Source organism: Oncorhynchus clarkii, chromosome 3, assembly GCF_045791955.1.
Source record: "Oncorhynchus clarkii lewisi isolate Uvic-CL-2024 chromosome 3, UVic_Ocla_1.0, whole genome shotgun sequence".
Classification (NCBI taxonomy): Eukaryota; Metazoa; Chordata; class Actinopteri; order Salmoniformes; family Salmonidae; genus Oncorhynchus; species Oncorhynchus clarkii.
Genome location: NC_092149.1, coordinates 53928067 through 53944667, shown reverse-complemented (window position 1 = coordinate 53944667; position 16601 = coordinate 53928067). Strand labels below are relative to the sequence as shown.

Genomic DNA, 16601 nt, shown 5'->3' with positions numbered 1-16601 from the left:
ATCAGCTGTCTGATGGACAACTCAATGCGAAATCACGCGCAAATGAGACAGTCCGGTCAGAGAAATTATGCAGATTCCAGGGCGCGCGGTTTAATAAGTGATTTATCTGGAGGGCAGGGGTTGGGGGAGTGACGGTATCTGGCTTTGTACACGCCCCTTTTTGTCAACTAGCGGGACAAGAAAGAGAGAGACAAGCAGCAGCATCCCAGTCCCTAGAGCACCTCCATCTGCCCGGCTTCATGAGGAGCTGGACAGAACAGCCGGGACCCATCATCAGAATGTGGAGAGCAGTGCTTGCAAAGCTTCTTATTATATTAATTTTGTGTACTTTCCGTTGTCATTCACAAGGTAAGAGTCTCCTAAACTCATTTAAACACAGCCTTTATTGTGAACCTGCTATGATATGTTTCTGTATATTTGCATTCGAAAAGGAAATGTCAACCATTAAAGGGGACTGTTTTTTGAGGACATGATTTAACTAAAATGTTGATAGGCAAACAATAATCTTGTTGACAGCCATATTAGATTGTTTGCCTATCTATCAGAACAACAAGCCATGTAAGTTAGCCATGTGTGTGCAATGCGTGGCCTATTGGAATTGTTGGGCACTTTGTAGGCCTATAATAAAAAGTGATGTGCAATTTCTTTAAAAACAAAATCAGATTGTGACAAATCTACAAACTCTTTGGTCAGTTTTTTTCCCAGCCATACAAATATTTTTTTGGGGAAGCCAATAAATACAGAATTTATTAATATAGTTTACAATATTTAAATTCTTTAACAAAACTATTTTACTCTAAAGCATTATTACAGCTTGTATTGCGCAAAAAGCCTCCCTCAGACAGATTTGAAGTTCTTGGATAACTTTTGCCTGAGCTTTGCCGTTGCTAGGTAACAGACGCGGGCATGTGATTTGCTGACAATCTGTGTGGACTATAGCTACTGGTACAAATACTAAGAGGAACTCAACAGCTTGCCTAGTGCGCAACCCATAAAAATGATAACTAATGACATAGCTGTAATTTAAGAGCCCATTTTCTTTCAAATTCGGTAGAAACGAATAATATATCCGGCTTGATATATCTGAAATACTCTTGTGTTTTTCTTGTAGGCCTAGTTATACCCTAGGCCTACACTGCTGAAATTGTAATCTACTTTATTTTTGCTCAACCCTGAGTATGTAAGCTCCTTAGTGTGAATCAAGCAACTAATTACGCTGCAGCTGCTGCTGCATGAAAGCGACCATTTCTACCTAACGGACAACGGGCAAAAGAGGGCATGTAAACAACAAGAGGAATGTTCTTGCAACCTCACACGTAAACATCCCAGGCTAAATAGACTATGTTAGTTCTTCATTTTTACCAGCTGTTGAGTTAGGCCAAATAGTCTACATTCCAAGACAATACAAAATAAGAAAGTAACACAAAATACATGAAAAAAGACACAAATAATTTAATCAAATGTAGCAATTTTAAATGATCCAGTGGCATTTTTTAGTACACAATATGTGCAAGCTGAGGATCTGAACGGTCTTGGTCAGAATTAATTATAATATTGAATCAAATCAGGGCTTTGTCAGCATTGGCAAGTTAATAATTAGCAGGTTTGTCCCTTACAACTGATGATGTACCAACAATTTGTGTCCTCATAGGTTTAAAAAATAATTCAAGTTTACAGGTAATCAAAGTCATCTGTTTCAGTTGTGCATTTCCATGACAAGCAACAGAGCATCATGCACTTCCTGCATCTTTTGCAGTTTGCATCATGGCACCTGTTGAGCTCCTTAGAAATGTGAGGCAGAAATTGTTGATTTATTCCATATTCATTCAGCATGTTTGAGAGGAAATTACTAAAAGGGCTTTGGTGCAGGAGGACAGGTTACTTTCGCTAATCCATTGAGCCTAATTTCTGTTAGGTCAGCTTGATGATCTTTTAATGTGTGACAGACAATCTTTTGTTGCTCATTATCAAGAGGCTTTGAAAGTGTTGTAAAATGTGTGTGTCAGCATAATGGATAATGTGACACACTTGTAGGGCGATTTAATGTTACAGTAATGGGTAACAAAGGAACTGGACTTGGTGGTTGAATAACCTCCGTCATGGCTAGTTGACCATCTTTTGCTAGCATGCAGATTGTGCTGTTGAAAACATGTTTTTGCTGGTTAATTGTATGAATATTGGGTGTCTTTCAGTCTCTTTCAAACCTCAATCATTTGCCACAAACAGCCTTGGTCATTCAGGGTCTTATGAGAAACATGCGTGATTGATTTAGAAAAAAATGGATGCAAAGTAAACCAGGATCAACAAGATGTTTTGTGTCAGTGGTACACACGTTGTATAGTACAATGGGAGTTGGGCTTGTCTTATTTGGATTCCCTACTATTTCAAATAGGTGTTTTCAGTTTGTTTTTCTCAATAATTGAGTTTAACCTATTTTTAGTTTATTTGTGCTACAGCATGTCACAACTAAAAACACTTGTGGGTTGATGTTGAAATTTCACATGGGGCAAAAAAAAACCTGGCCAGCATGTGCATACTAAACCTCACACATGCTGTGCCCTTTTCCGGTTTAGGCCTAAATCCTTGGACAACGGTAACGCTCTATTAGGGAACAGAAGTTGGGAACAGAAGTTAGCACAGTTGGCTTAAATGAAGGACTAATCCTTTCTCATTATACAGCGCTCTCAACCCAGGTCCCAGACTATTATGTGATGCATAGGGTGCAATGTTTAGGCTAACCCAATGCTCATGTTGTGTTGAGTGACAGTCTGTCAGAGGCAGTGAACCCAAACATTTGACCTCCCGCAGTAATGCAATGTAACGTCTCAATTTCTGCTGCTTCCTATATATTTCTAGTCAAATGTAGCTTAACACATAAAAAGAAAATCGACGAAGTACAGCTTCATTCCTCACACACTATTTCTCGCCTCCTTTTGGACCTATGCCACTACCAAACTCCCTTGGGCTTTTCTCTGTTTTGTGTGAGGCAGTAAGAGCCAAAGTCAGTTGTTCAGCAGTTGACTGCATTCTATTGCATTGATTTCCATATGAAATGGAGCAGCAGCACTTCACTCTGACAGGATGGACGGATCCAGCGCTCCACGCTGCCAGCCGTTTTCTGGACGCACATTCAGAAAGTGCGAGGGGACGTACCAAAACAAGGCGGTAGTGATGAAAGAGGCTACACCTCTTTCAGGGGCCCGACATGATTGGAAAGAGATGTTTTGGGGAAGGGACAAAATATTTTTTTGTGGGGTGGGGTTTAGTTTTTTTTGTAGGAAGCTATACTGTATTCTGCATTCTGCTATCCATCTCCATAGTCCCTTTGGCGTGTTGACATTTCCAGTTATGAGGTTTCAGCCCTGCTGGCTCTTCCATTGTTCCATTGTGATTTCACAGTGGGGATTGAGGCATTGGGAGGCATCGTTCTAATGAAAATTCCTCTGCTGCTCCTCTTTGTTTGGCAGTAGTAGGGCTATTTTTCACTGTGGATGGTGTAGGGTTCTCACCTGCTGTGGGTTTAAGATGGCTAATTAGAAAAGACATGGTCAGAGAGATTAACAAAAAGAAAACAACACCAAACTAAACAAAACAGTCAAAACAAAGACACTAACAAAAAAGTGCCAATCCTTAGACAACAGATTCCTAATAGTATATTTGCATCATATTGGCCACTTTTCTCTTAACTTTCTCTTAATAGCCTCTATTTTGACCATTGTTATTACATTTAGGCTTTTAAAAATCAATTTATCAATTTATTCCTGAAGGAAAGCTGTAGTTACTTCGATGACTTTAAAAAAAGACTGTGGCTGAATGTAAGAGCAGCTCACATTCATTGAAAAGTCCACTTTAGTCTGCCAGTCACCTTTCCCAGAACTGATACTGTCAGGAAACACTGGCTTCATTTGAAGGACTCAGAATATTGGTTTCCTTTTGGCGAAGGTTGTTGAAAGCTGTTAACCTAATGTATAGCATACAGGGATTATGATCGTCCCCATTGTTGCTCGGAAGTCTTAGGAGTGTACTTCCTCTCTTAGGAGTGTCCTTCCTCTCTTAGGAGTGTCCTTTCTCTGAACTTGAAGTCCAGTGGTGCCTATTTATTATATTTTCACTCTTTAAAAAAAAAAGAAGTTGTTTTGTTGATTAGCTGGTGGACATTGACACATGCAATCCTACTTCTGGGTCAAGCAACGAGTGATCATGGTTTTATGACATTTTTAGACAAAATGAATCACTATTTTCAGTAGTATCCTTGGAGTTGTCAATACACCCATGGCTTTCTTCTGATATCTACCGTATATTGAAAAATGTTACATATTCGGAGTACAATGATCGTAATGGCATGGTGCATGAGACCACTAACTGTCTGTTCAGGGGTACAGAGATAAACCCAAATGTCTTTCAGTGGTGTCACTGTGCCGCTCCGATACTGTATGCACCGTTTGTCTTACCTGCCATGTTACAGATGATGCTGAAACCTTCGGGATCATTGCCTCGCAACAAAGGCACCCTTTGAGCTAATGGGGGAGCAATGTTATCATTAGTAAACTGAGCAGGAAAAAGGCTTGCTTCCCAATTGGCTGCTGAAGGAGTTAAATATGAAGCCCATTTGGCCGGTGTAGTTTAAAAGACGTTTGGTGGTGTCGGCTAATTATTCTGAGACAAAACCTCATGATATGAGAAGCCTCACAAGGCTTTTAGTGCAGTAGCACAGCCATGACCCCACAACTCAAGTGGAAGTGATCCATCTTTGAAGTGCCCATTACATAAAAGAGATGATTAACTACTGACTCGCCTATAATAAACTGTCTGCTTACACAAAATGTGCCAACTGAATGGGCTGAGATTTTTCAAGTCAATTCATTACAAATCGTTATGACTGTTTGAAAAGGAAGGAGCATTTCCTTTGGCTTTTGGCATTTGGTTCAGTAGCGATCGTATTGTAAGTGTTATTTTTTCACCTGTCAGAGGTTAATGCTTTGCCAGACTTGTTCTATAATAAGTAGGCAGAATCATAATATCAGTGTCCAACGATACCACTTTGGCCTTGAATAGCTTCTGGTGTCAATGTCCTACCAAAGGATTCATATCATCAGAACCTGTGCAACTGATGCTTTGCCAGTTGATCTTTATTTTAAACGAGAAGAAGAAAAAGGCAGAGGGTACGTTGGCAGGAGTTTCCTGAAAGATTTCAACTTATCAGCACAAGATCAAAAGACGACATCATACTAATGCTCAGTAGAATGAGTGCCTTATTTTTAGCATGATGGTGTGGTGGGATTGAATATTCTTATTCCGTCACAAAATTGTCCGGTAGGTATATTAATCACGTTGGTTCATTTTTGTCTGCAATTGACCAGTGTCTTCATCTTTTGCAAGTCCTTATCATGTAACGTGCTCATATGCCTTTGGAATTTGAAGTAATTGGCTGATAGCTGTGGTGGGAGAGAAGCACTACATGAAAGGTTGCGGTAATAGAAACCCAGTGCACATGCTGATTGGTGATGGTACAGCTAGTTGGTGCAATGAAAATAGGCATATTTGGCATATTTGCTTTTAGGACAAGGACGAAATTGTGGTGTAGATATTGGGGGGGGGGGGGGGGGGGGGGACGACAAACAGTAGACGGGGGGACCGGGGGTCCTCCCCCGTCATTTTATTTAGCATTTTAAAACGTATTTCCTCCAATCTACACAGTTTGACATGACTTATTATGCCTCTCTTGAGGGGTATGTTGAGGGGTATTTTGAAAGCACAGTAAAGGTGGAAGGATAAGTGGAAAGATAAGTCATCAAATAGGCAAATATTAAGAAGACACAAAATATGAAGACTGAGTTGAATTATTATGATGTAGATGTAATAAGAGTGTGAACATACCATGGACAAAGCCTGACACTTGTAGTGTTGAATGTTGATCCTGACTCCCGAGTCTCCCGACCGTGATCTGTCAGCATCCACTCGTCATTCTAAAAGTTTTCTTCTGATGGCAGAAATGCAGATGACAACGTGGTACTGTGGTACTGTTTTGGTGGATTCATTTTAGCCTGCCAGGGGTGCCGGGTCAGCGCAAGCAACGTTTTGAACTCGATGGAGCAGCCCCCCAAAATATTCCAGCCAATGGGGAAACCAGAACGAATGTACTTCACACACTTCACGCACTTCCTCTTAAATCTGAGCCAAACTGACAGCACTATGACCCAATGAGAATGGGGGGGGGGACACTGACTGAAATTAGTGGGGGAGTGGCACTAATAGACAGTGCGGCTGAGCGGAGGTGACGCATTGCGTCCCAACAGGGCCGGACTAACGCATTTGGGGCACCGTGGCACCTACTTCCAGGCTTTTTTTCCATGGGGCAGAGTGAAAAATTAGCAGTTTTGTAATGATATTTTAAACATTTTGTCAAGAGGCTGAAAGAAAAATGTTAAATCTAATTTCCTACCTACAATTCTAAAAATGTTATCATGGGACAGAAATAAACATGTACTGTTTTATAGCCCATCTCATCCTATTCTTAAAATGTTGTCATGAGGATGAGAGAACATTTTGTCATTTTAAAGCTAATGTCCTACTATCCTACACATTTTGACATGAGGCTGAGAGATCATTTCGCAGTTTAAATAAAATATTATGCAATTCTACACATTTTGCCGTAACTTATGACGTGTTCATATACTATATGGGGGCCCCCCAGACCTCCTGGGGGTGACCAACCAAAACATATTTAAGTTTTTTTGTATGATTTTAAATCAGTTATTGTGGGGGACGAATCGGGGCACCGATCCCCCCCAATATACTGTTCTGTATATTGGGGGGGGATATATTCCCCCATCCCCTGTGGCAATTTCACCTATGTTGTAGAAGTTACAATCCATGTATTAATACATTATGTTTTACATAATGATCAATGGATATCCCCATTGACACATTTATATTATGTGAAAATTGAATCATTTCCATGAATCATTTTCAAAAAATCTTATTGTCCAAATTTGGAAATGTAATGTTTTTTTCTTATTAAGTGTTTTGTGTGTCATTTGATTGGTGGGATGGCAGTGTTAGATTCAAAGATTAGAAATCAATGTCATTCCATTTGTATTACTGATTTTATTTCTCACAGTGTTGTTTGTTTCTATTTCCATGTCTTCAGTTTGTTTTGCAACTGAGGTGTAAAACCTTTCTCTTCAGAACATATTTGACCAACCAGGGAGTGTGTTTAAAGGTAGTCGAAAAGACACTGTAGACCACCAACCACAGACATACACCACCAACCACCACCTTGCATTTCCTTTAGCAAAGAATTTGGGTTTAAGGGTTGCGGTACCACCTGGTACCACTATGTGTTCCAATTACATTTCTGACAAGGAACAGCATGTGCCTTAAATCACGTCAGAGAGAAACAATCAGAATTGCACATTCCAATTCAGATGGGTCTGACAGAACGCTCTGCCACTGAACTATGCTGCCTCAGTCGATATCTCCTGGAAAACGTCAGGGAAGGTAGAGTGGTGGTACCTTATCTCCTCAGATGCCACTCAGTGAGAACATCAAAAGGAGGCTTGGGATGAGTGTGCTTAGGGTTGTATAACTGTCTGGAGGATGGCTGGCACGCTCATCTCCAGGTCATCTCAATGCTGTTACCAGCATGCTTCATCAATAAGAGACATTCCAAAACACACTTAACACTGTTTAGATGTTTTATTCATAGGAAGTAGTAAAGAGGGAAAATAAGAGCGGAAAATGTTTTCACATTTCTGACCTAATTAAAAAATACACATGATCATGATCAACTGATTAAGAAAATGGAGAATTATGCACCTGGGGACTGAAGGTATTACAAAAAAGTTTGGTCCAAAATATAGAATGAAGAGAACTTTAGTAGTAATAATGTTTTTTTTGTGTAAGAATCATCTGGCATTATCTTACTTAGACCTATTTGGACAGTGACACAATTTGCATAATTTTGGCTCGGTTCGCCACCACAATGGATTTGAAAGGAAAACAATCAAGATGTGCTTTAAGTGTAGACTTTTATCTTTAATTTAAGGGTTTTGTCAAAATTATTGTATGAACCTTGTAGGAATTCCATAGCCCTCTAATTTTAGGGTCTCAAAAGTAATTGGACAAACTAACAATCCTAAATTAAATTGGGAATTTTATTACTTGGTTGCAAATCCTTTGCAGTCAATGACTGCCGGAAGTCTGGAACCCATAGTCATCACCAGATGCTGGGTTTCTTCCCTGGTGATGCTCTGCCAGGCCTTTACTGCAGCTGTCTTCAGTTCCTGCTTGTTCTTTGGGCATTTTGCATTCAGCAATTGAAATGCATGCTCAATTGGATTCAGGTCAGGTGATTGACTTGGCCATTGCAGAACATTCTCTTCTTTGCCTTAAAAAAGTATTGGGTTGCTTTCGCAGTATGCTTCGGGTCATTGTCCATCTGCACTGTGAAGCGAGTTTTGAAGTACTTGGCTAAATGTGAGCAGATAATATAGCCCTAAAAACTTCAGAATTCATCCTGCTGTTCTTGTTAGCAGTCACATCATCAATAAAAACAAGGGAACCAGTTCCATTGGCAGCCATACATGCCCACATCATAACACTACCTCCACCATGCTTCACAGATGAGGTGGTACAGTATGCTTTGGATCATGAGCAGTTCCTTCCCTTCTCCATACACTTCTCTACCCATCATTCTGGTACAAGTTGATCTTTGTCCATCTGTCTTTTGTCTCATCTGTCCACGTTCCAGAACTATATTAGGCTTTTTTTTTAGATGTTTTATGGGAAACTCTAACCTGGTCTTCCTGTTTTTGAGGCTTACCAATGGTTTATGTCTTGTGGGAAACCCGCTGTATTTACTCTGGTGAAGTCCTCACTTGATTGTTGACATTGACACAGATACGCCTACCTCCTGGAAGGTGTTCTTGATCTGGCCAACTTTTGTGAAGGGGTTTTTCTTCACCAAGGAAATCATTATTCTGTCATCTACCACAGTTGTTTTCCGTTGTCTTCCGGGCCTTTTGGTGTTTTTTTTTGGTGTATCTCTCTGATGGGTTTGTTTTGATTTTTCAGCCTAATGATGGCTTGCTTCACTGGCAGTGACAGCTCTTTGGACTTCATATTGAGGGTTAACAGCAACAGATTCCAAATGTCACACTTGAAATCAACCTTTTATCTGCTTACTTGTAAGTTAACTAATGAGGGAATAACACACACCTGGCCATGGAACTGCTGAGCAGCTAATTGTCCAATGACTTTTGCTCGCTTAAAAAGTGTTGACCATATATAAAAAGTGCTGTAATTCCTACACCGTTCACCTGATTTGGATGTAAATCCCCTAAAATTCTGTGCTTTCAGCTCGTATTCATTATTTCATTTCAACTCCAATATGCTGTGGTAGACAGCTAAAATAATAATAAGTCAATGTCCAAATATTTATGGACCTGACTGTACATATTGACTCTTGTTGCTGATAACATGGAAACTAAAATGGGATGTGCTGTGTGTCTCCTTAGCCCATGTAACGTGATCATTTCCAGTGTCTGAGTGACTTTACAAAAGAGGGAGTCAATACACAAGTACTGAGTAGACCATACAGTGTACAAAATATTTAAATTAGTTCAAAATATTTCAATACATTTTCACCAGTGTGAAAGATGTCACAAATTGTAAACACAGGACTCTATGTAGAGAACTGTTGCACTTGTGGTTAAGTTGCTCCTCAATCTCTCTGCAGCTAGTAGGAGATGCTCCAGTGAACAGTTCAGCTGCACCAATGGGGCCTGCATCCCAGGGGAGTACAGGTGTGACCGGCTGACCGACTGCTCCGACGGGGCTGATGAGACAGACTGCCGTAAGTCCCCCAATGTGGCTTTACTTACTTTCTTGCCTCAGGCTCCTCTGGCATTTTAATCAATTTGTAAAATTAATAGGCTCGCTGACTGACAGAATGGCCACAATATGCTTCTTGTTGTCAGAGGTTGATTGCAGATTCCTTGGTGGATTAGTCAAGCTGAAGTCAGCTGCTATTCCATTATTGTGCCGACATGTTAGACTCACACTTTGGTAATTTCCCAATGTCAAAAACAATGCCAAGGCTGTTTGTGGTGCTAATAGAAAACTTACAGTAACTGTTTTTATCCTCCCATTAGCTTTTAGCATTTTTTCTTGTTTGCGGCTGTACATAATTCTATACACAGCTTTATATTTCAGAGGTAAATTGCCAACATAACTTCATGGGGGAGCAGCCAAGGGTATATTTCACATGTAACCAGGTGGTTCAATAGGGGTGGGCCCTTCTACTGTTAATGAGATTAAAACAGGGTTAGAGCTGCTAAAATAATGATCTGCTAGCAGCGGACTGTTACATTTGGCTAATTGCAGGGGTGTAAAACCTCTTAAAGGATCGGTGTCCCGCTAGCGGGACAACTTCCGGTGAAACTGGAGGTTGCGTAATTCAAATAAATTCTAATAGTTATTATGGATTTGAAACATTTAGGTACATATAAGTCTTATATCGTCTGAAAGCTTAAATTCTTGTTAATCTAACTGCACTGTCTGATTTACAGTAGCTATTACAGCGAAAACATGCCATGCGATTGTTTGAGGACGGCCCCGCACATCAAAATATGTTTTCACCGGCACAGGTTTCATACATTCACATATAAAGATTAAATGTTCACTTAATTTTTGAAAATCTTCCTCTGATTTGTCATCCAAAGAGTCCCAGCTATAACATGTAGTGTCGTTTTGTTAGATAAAATCCTTTTCTATATCCCAAAAAGTCTGTTTAGTTGGCGCCATCGATTTGAGTAATCCACTCGTTCAATTTGCAGAGAAAGGAATCCGAAAATCTACCCCTAAACTTTGTTTCAGCAAGTCAAAATACGTTTCTATTTATTCCTCAGACACCCTAAAATGTAATCAAACTATAATATTTATTTCAGAAAGAAGTATGCTCAATAGGAAACCGATTTTAGCAGGTGCACAACTTCGTCATGGCGCACAAAAACACAGATTTCCAAGACTGTGTCCTCTTATAAAAACGGTTATTTCTTATTCGTTTTTGAAATTACAAGCCTGAAACCTTGAACATAGACTGCTGACACCCTGTGGAAGCCATAGGAATTGCATCAAGGGAGCTATTTTATAATAGGATTTTTCCCCTACCATATCTATTGTGTTATATTCTCCTCCATTATTTTAACATTTCTACAAACTTCAAAGTGTTTTCTTTCCAATGGTACCAATTATATGCATATCCTGGCCTCAGGGCCTGAGCTACAGGCAGTTTACTTTGGGCACGTCGTTCAGGCGGAAATTTAGAAAAAAGGGGCCTAGCCCTAAGAAGTTCATTAATGCTTGAGTACATGAGAACTTTATATAGGAATGTTTAAGACGACTGACATTTAAAACATTTGACGTTTGACATTTGAGACATGTTTAAGACTGCTAGAGACATTTGACCTTTGACAGGGGAAAGGGTTATACACCTCTTTGAACAAATCATTTGTTTTGGGAATTGATGCTGATTCCTTATATTCCTTAAACATTCCACAGATGGGTTTGTTCTATGTCGGTCTAGTATGATTGGCCTGTTCTGGCATGTTCATTTCCTTCTTAGACTACCCTGAGTGTACAGAACTGAGGTGTGCCAACGGTGCCTGTTATAACCAGACTCAGCGCTGTGACCAGGTCGTGGACTGCCGTGACGCGTCAGACGAGTCCAACTGCAGTAAGTGTCTACTTCTGGCCGTGACGCATGATCACGCATTCAGCCAGACCCTCTACATGAGCAGCAGGGTTGAGATGAAGAACTTATAAATACAGTCAGTTGCTGAAGGGGTTTTGTGTCTGCTTTCTACAGCACAGCACTGCAGCAGTGGCCTGTTCCAATGTGGCAACGGAGAGTGTGTCCCTCAACGCTACGTCTGTGACCACGACGACGACTGTGGAGACAGGAGTGACGAACAGAACTGCAGTGCGTACCTCTACCCTCCTTGCACCATTGCTGCTATCTGAAAACCTTGAGTCTGCAGCTCTTATCTTAACTCCCCAGATAGATTCTCCCCCTAACCTGGACTTAATCTGACCTCTTCTATGTGCTCTCTCTCTCTCTCTCTCTCTCTCTCTCTCTCTCTCTCTCTCTCTCTCTCGCTCTCGCTCTCGCTCTCGCCCTCCCTCCATGTAGCCTATCCCGCTTGCAGAGGGAGCTACTTCACGTGCCCCAGTGGTCGATGTATTCACCAAGTCTGGCTTTGTGATGGAGAAGACGACTGTGAAGACAATGCAGATGAGAAAGGCTGTGGTATGGATGCTACAGAGTTCCACCTCCCCTTCCTGATGCTAGTCCCTTTGGTCAAATCTCTCTTTACACATTTCTAATATTGGACACAGAGCCATGAAAAGAAAACAGTACGCAGGTTCAGTGGAAGCACACTTTAATGAGTGAGAAACGCTGTTGTGTATGAACCTGATTCACCTCTGGTCTCCATGGTTGGTATTGGCTAGGCGCTATGCTTGTGCACCTTGAAGTGTGGTATTCAAATGCCTCTTTGTGGCACAAGATGGCTCAGCCCTCCAAAGAGCTTTAGAATTCCTCCACACTGCTCTGAAGTGTGTTTTTAGAGGATGGGCTGCAGAACCTTCCGAGCCCCCATGTGACCCCAACCCCAGTGATTTAAAGTGACAGTGTTTCCCCAGACAATGAAGTTTGAGTCACAGTGCCCTTGAGTTCAGCCCGTGAATTCCTATGAAGATAAGTCTGCTGTCTTCAATGCATACCTCACACACTGTTGCTGTTTTCGCAAAGCACGAATGTGGCATGTGTACAACTCTGTGGTTCCCTCCTGTTTTTGCTCTCTATTGTCTCTGGTGTGGTCAGAGGCAGTGAAGATGACTTTGTATTCTCTGTAGATGCCATACCACGTGAGTGCTATCCTGGAGAATGGCCCTGTCCGTCCTCAGGCCTGTGTATCCCCATGGACCAACTGTGTGACGGGAAAGCCCAATGTCCAGATGGAGAGGATGAGACCAGCACCACTGCTGGGCGCAATTGCAGTCAGTAACAATACAACCAGTTTAACATGCACACAAACACACACACACACACACACACACACACACACACACACACACACACACACACACACACACACACACACACACACACACACACACACACACACACACACACACACACACACACAAACAAACACACACACACACACACACACACACACACACACACACACACACACACACAAACCTTTATTTTGAAAAGTGCCATTGGGAGTAATGTGTGTCTGTCTGTGGTTGTCAGGTATCTGGAGGTGTGCCTCACTGAGCTGTGAGCATCGCTGTCATGCGTCCCCCGAGGGAGGAACCTGCTCATGTCCTTCTGGATACATTGTCAACAATAACAACATCCGCTCTTGTATCGGTGAATACTGATCCATTCACTCATTGACATTGAAAGAACTGGAAACTCAGGCTACCGGAGGTAGAATCTGGGATGTGTGCTTTTGACTCATTACATTTTTTATAATTTTGTTCTTGGGTGAAGACTTTGATGACTGTACGATGTGGGGCGTCTGCGATCAGCTCTGTGAAGACAGGATGGGAACCCACCGCTGCAGCTGTCGTGAGGGCTATTTCCTAGAGCAGCACCGATACTGCAGCGCTAACATCTCAAGTGAGTGGCCGTGGTTGAGCTTCAATATACTTCAACATATCAAACCCATTCCTCCAGGCCCAAAGCCTTCAGCCCCTCAGCCCAGCCTCCTATCTGCCAGCCCCTGCCAGGCTGCTCTGCTTTCTGGTGCATTGATGCGCACCGAGTGTTGTTTTAGCCAGTCGTTTGCTTCTGTGGACCAGTGAATGACTATTGACCAATGGACAGACCCCTCTGCCTTTGATCATGAGGCTAGCAGCAAGGAGATATTCTCTCTGTTAGTAGTACAGATCAAATTATCTTGGCCATATGGGTTCCTAAAAATGACATCAAATGGATTAAATGAAAATAAAAAAGGTTCTACCATAGATTTAGATTTGAATCAGGTATCGAAGCTGACTGACTAAAATGTATAGTTTTTTATTCACTATCTCTTCCACTCCTGTGTAAAATCATGACTCATTATTTAGGTAAAGTCTAAAAATAAATGCTTCTAACCAGAGATTAGGAAATGTCTGATATTGTTGTCTTACTGATTGCCTTGTCTACTGTCGGTAGCTGGAGTACCCTTGCTGATCTTCTCCAATGGCCGAGACCTGCTGATTGGTGACATCCATGGGCACAGCTCTCGCACCCTGGTCCATTCCCGGAACAGAGGCGTCGTTGTCGGGGTGGACTTCCACTTCCAACTCAAAAGAGTATTTTGGACAGATACTATTCAGAACAAGGTAATACTGGTCTTTGAATACTCAAATACTTCATCCAATCCCCATCATGAATGGTTTCCTCTGGCCCTGTTAAAGGAATTAGTGCATCACTATAATTACCTGTATAATAGACCATAGGTACAGTCCACAAGATAGAAATACATTGTTTGAGGAAATCCTTGAGTTGTACAGGAACCTGCCCCCCCCCCCCCCCTCAAAGGAGAGGGAATACTTTGACAGATCTCTTAAGATACCACCACTGTTAATACTGTACCATCAGGCAGACCTAATGGCACCAAAATGACTGGGTCATAATGAAGGGGAAGTAGAAAAATATCTAAACAGGAAAGCTGATACTGTCTGATATACTTGTACAACGTTTACATAGCTCTGTGTACTTTCTTCAAACTTTCTTATTTTCAAAGTGATCGTATAGTATTTGTTTTCACCATGTCCACCCTGTTATATGCATTCTTTGGCCAGCTCAAAGGGCTTTGTTCAGTCTCTTGGCTTCTGTATGGTTTGAACCCCAGCCATGAGGCTGAAAAGCAGAAACGTACCAGGAGCGGGGTATCTGTGTAGATCAGCTACCTCCATGGCAGAATGACAGCTGATTTAAAGTGTGTGTGTGGGGAGGGGGGCAGGGCGTCCACAAACAGGGCATGTGAACAAACTGGGGAGGTCAAACTAGTAGGCTACTTCCACATCTTCAGTTTCTCTTTAAACAGGTCAGCTGAAAATCCTGCTTTTTAGATGTCTGGATCTCATTTCAAATGAGCCAGAGCTGAAAAGAGCACTATCCTTTCCTAGGTGCCAAGGCTTCAAGCCTGAGAAACTGGTGCCATCTTTGAATCGGTAGGGTAGAGGTTTCAGAATAATACCTGACCAGAACCACTCACCATTAGGCTACCTGCCACCCCCAAATCAAATCAATCAAATCAAGAATTTAATAAGAATTTGTTCTTAACTGACTTGCCTAGTTAAATAAAGGTTAAATAAAAAATTAGCAGATGTTATTGCAGGTGTAGCAAAATGCTTGTGCTTCTAGCTCCAACAGTGCAGTAATTTATTTTTATTTTATTTCACCTTTATTTAACCAGGTAGGCCAGTTGAGAACATGTTCCCATTTACAAATGCGACCTGGCCAAGATAAAGCAAACCAGTGCGACACAAACAACACAGAGTTACACATGGGATAAACAAACGTACAGTCAATAACACAATAGAAAAATCTATATACAGTGCATGCAAATGTAATAAGATTAGGGAGGTAAGGCAATAAAGAGGCCATAGTGGCGAAATAATTACAATTTAGCAAAAACACTGGAGTGATAGATGTGCAGAAGATGAATGTGCAAGTAGAGATACTGGGGTGCAATGGAGCAAAACAAAAAATAACAATATGGGGATGATGTAGTTGGGTGTGCTATTTACAGATGGACTATGTACAGGTGCAATGATCTATCTGTAAGCTGCTCAGACAGCTAATGCTTAAAGCTAGTGAGGGAGATATGAGTCTCCAGCTTCAGTGATTTTTGCAATTCGTTCCAGTCATTGGCAGCAGAGAACTGTAAGGAAAGGCGGCCAAAGCAGGAGTTGGCTTTGGGGGTGACCAGTGAAATATACCTGCTGGAGCACGTGCTACGGGTGGGTGCTGCTATGGTGACCAGTGAGCTGAGATAAGGCGGGGCTTTACCTAGCAAAGACTTATAGATGACCTGGAGCCAGTGGGTTTGGCGACGGATATGAAGCGATGGCCAGCCAACAAGAGCATACAGGTCGCAGTGGTGGGTAGTATATGGTGCTTTGGTGACAAAACGGATGGCACTGTAATAGACTGCATCCAATTTGCTGAGTCGAGTGTTGGAAGCTATTTTGTAAATGACATCTCCGAAGTCAAGGATCTGTAGGATAGTCAGTTTTACAAGGGTATGTACAAGTGTATGTAAAGCATGGCAGCATGAGTGATGGATGCTTTGTTGTGAAATGGAAGACAATTCCAGATTTAACTTTGGATTGGAGATGCTTAATGTGAGTCTGGAAGGAGAGTTTATAGTCTAACCAGACACCTAGGTATTTGTAGTTGTCCACATATTCTAAGTCAGAACCGTCCAGAGTAGTGATGCTAGATGGGCGGGTGGGTGCGGGCAGTGATCGGTTGAAGAGCATGCATTTCGTTTTCCTTGCATTTAAGAGCAGTTGGAGGCCATGGAAGGAGT

At 41.7% G+C, this 16601-nt stretch overlaps 1 protein-coding gene across 9 annotated transcripts in view; it reads left to right on the top strand.

Moving 5' to 3' along the window:
- The first annotated feature begins 239 nt into the window (after window positions 1–239).
- LOC139397813 (low-density lipoprotein receptor-related protein 2-like) overlaps window positions 240–16601 on the top strand; it is a 58657-nt gene continuing 42295 nt past the window's right edge. For all 9 annotated transcript variants that reach the window (XM_071144262.1, XM_071144260.1, XM_071144255.1 and 6 more), the window contains exons 1-9: window positions 240–348; window positions 9740–9856; window positions 11627–11737; window positions 11870–11983; window positions 12194–12310; window positions 12919–13062; window positions 13325–13444; window positions 13568–13696; window positions 14234–14403. In XM_071144262.1, the coding sequence (XP_071000363.1) occupies window positions 240–348; window positions 9740–9856; window positions 11627–11737; window positions 11870–11983; window positions 12194–12310; window positions 12919–13062; window positions 13325–13444; window positions 13568–13696; window positions 14234–14403 (1131 nt within the window). The remainder of the gene's footprint in view (window positions 349–9739; window positions 9857–11626; window positions 11738–11869; window positions 11984–12193; window positions 12311–12918; window positions 13063–13324; window positions 13445–13567; window positions 13697–14233; window positions 14404–16601) is intronic.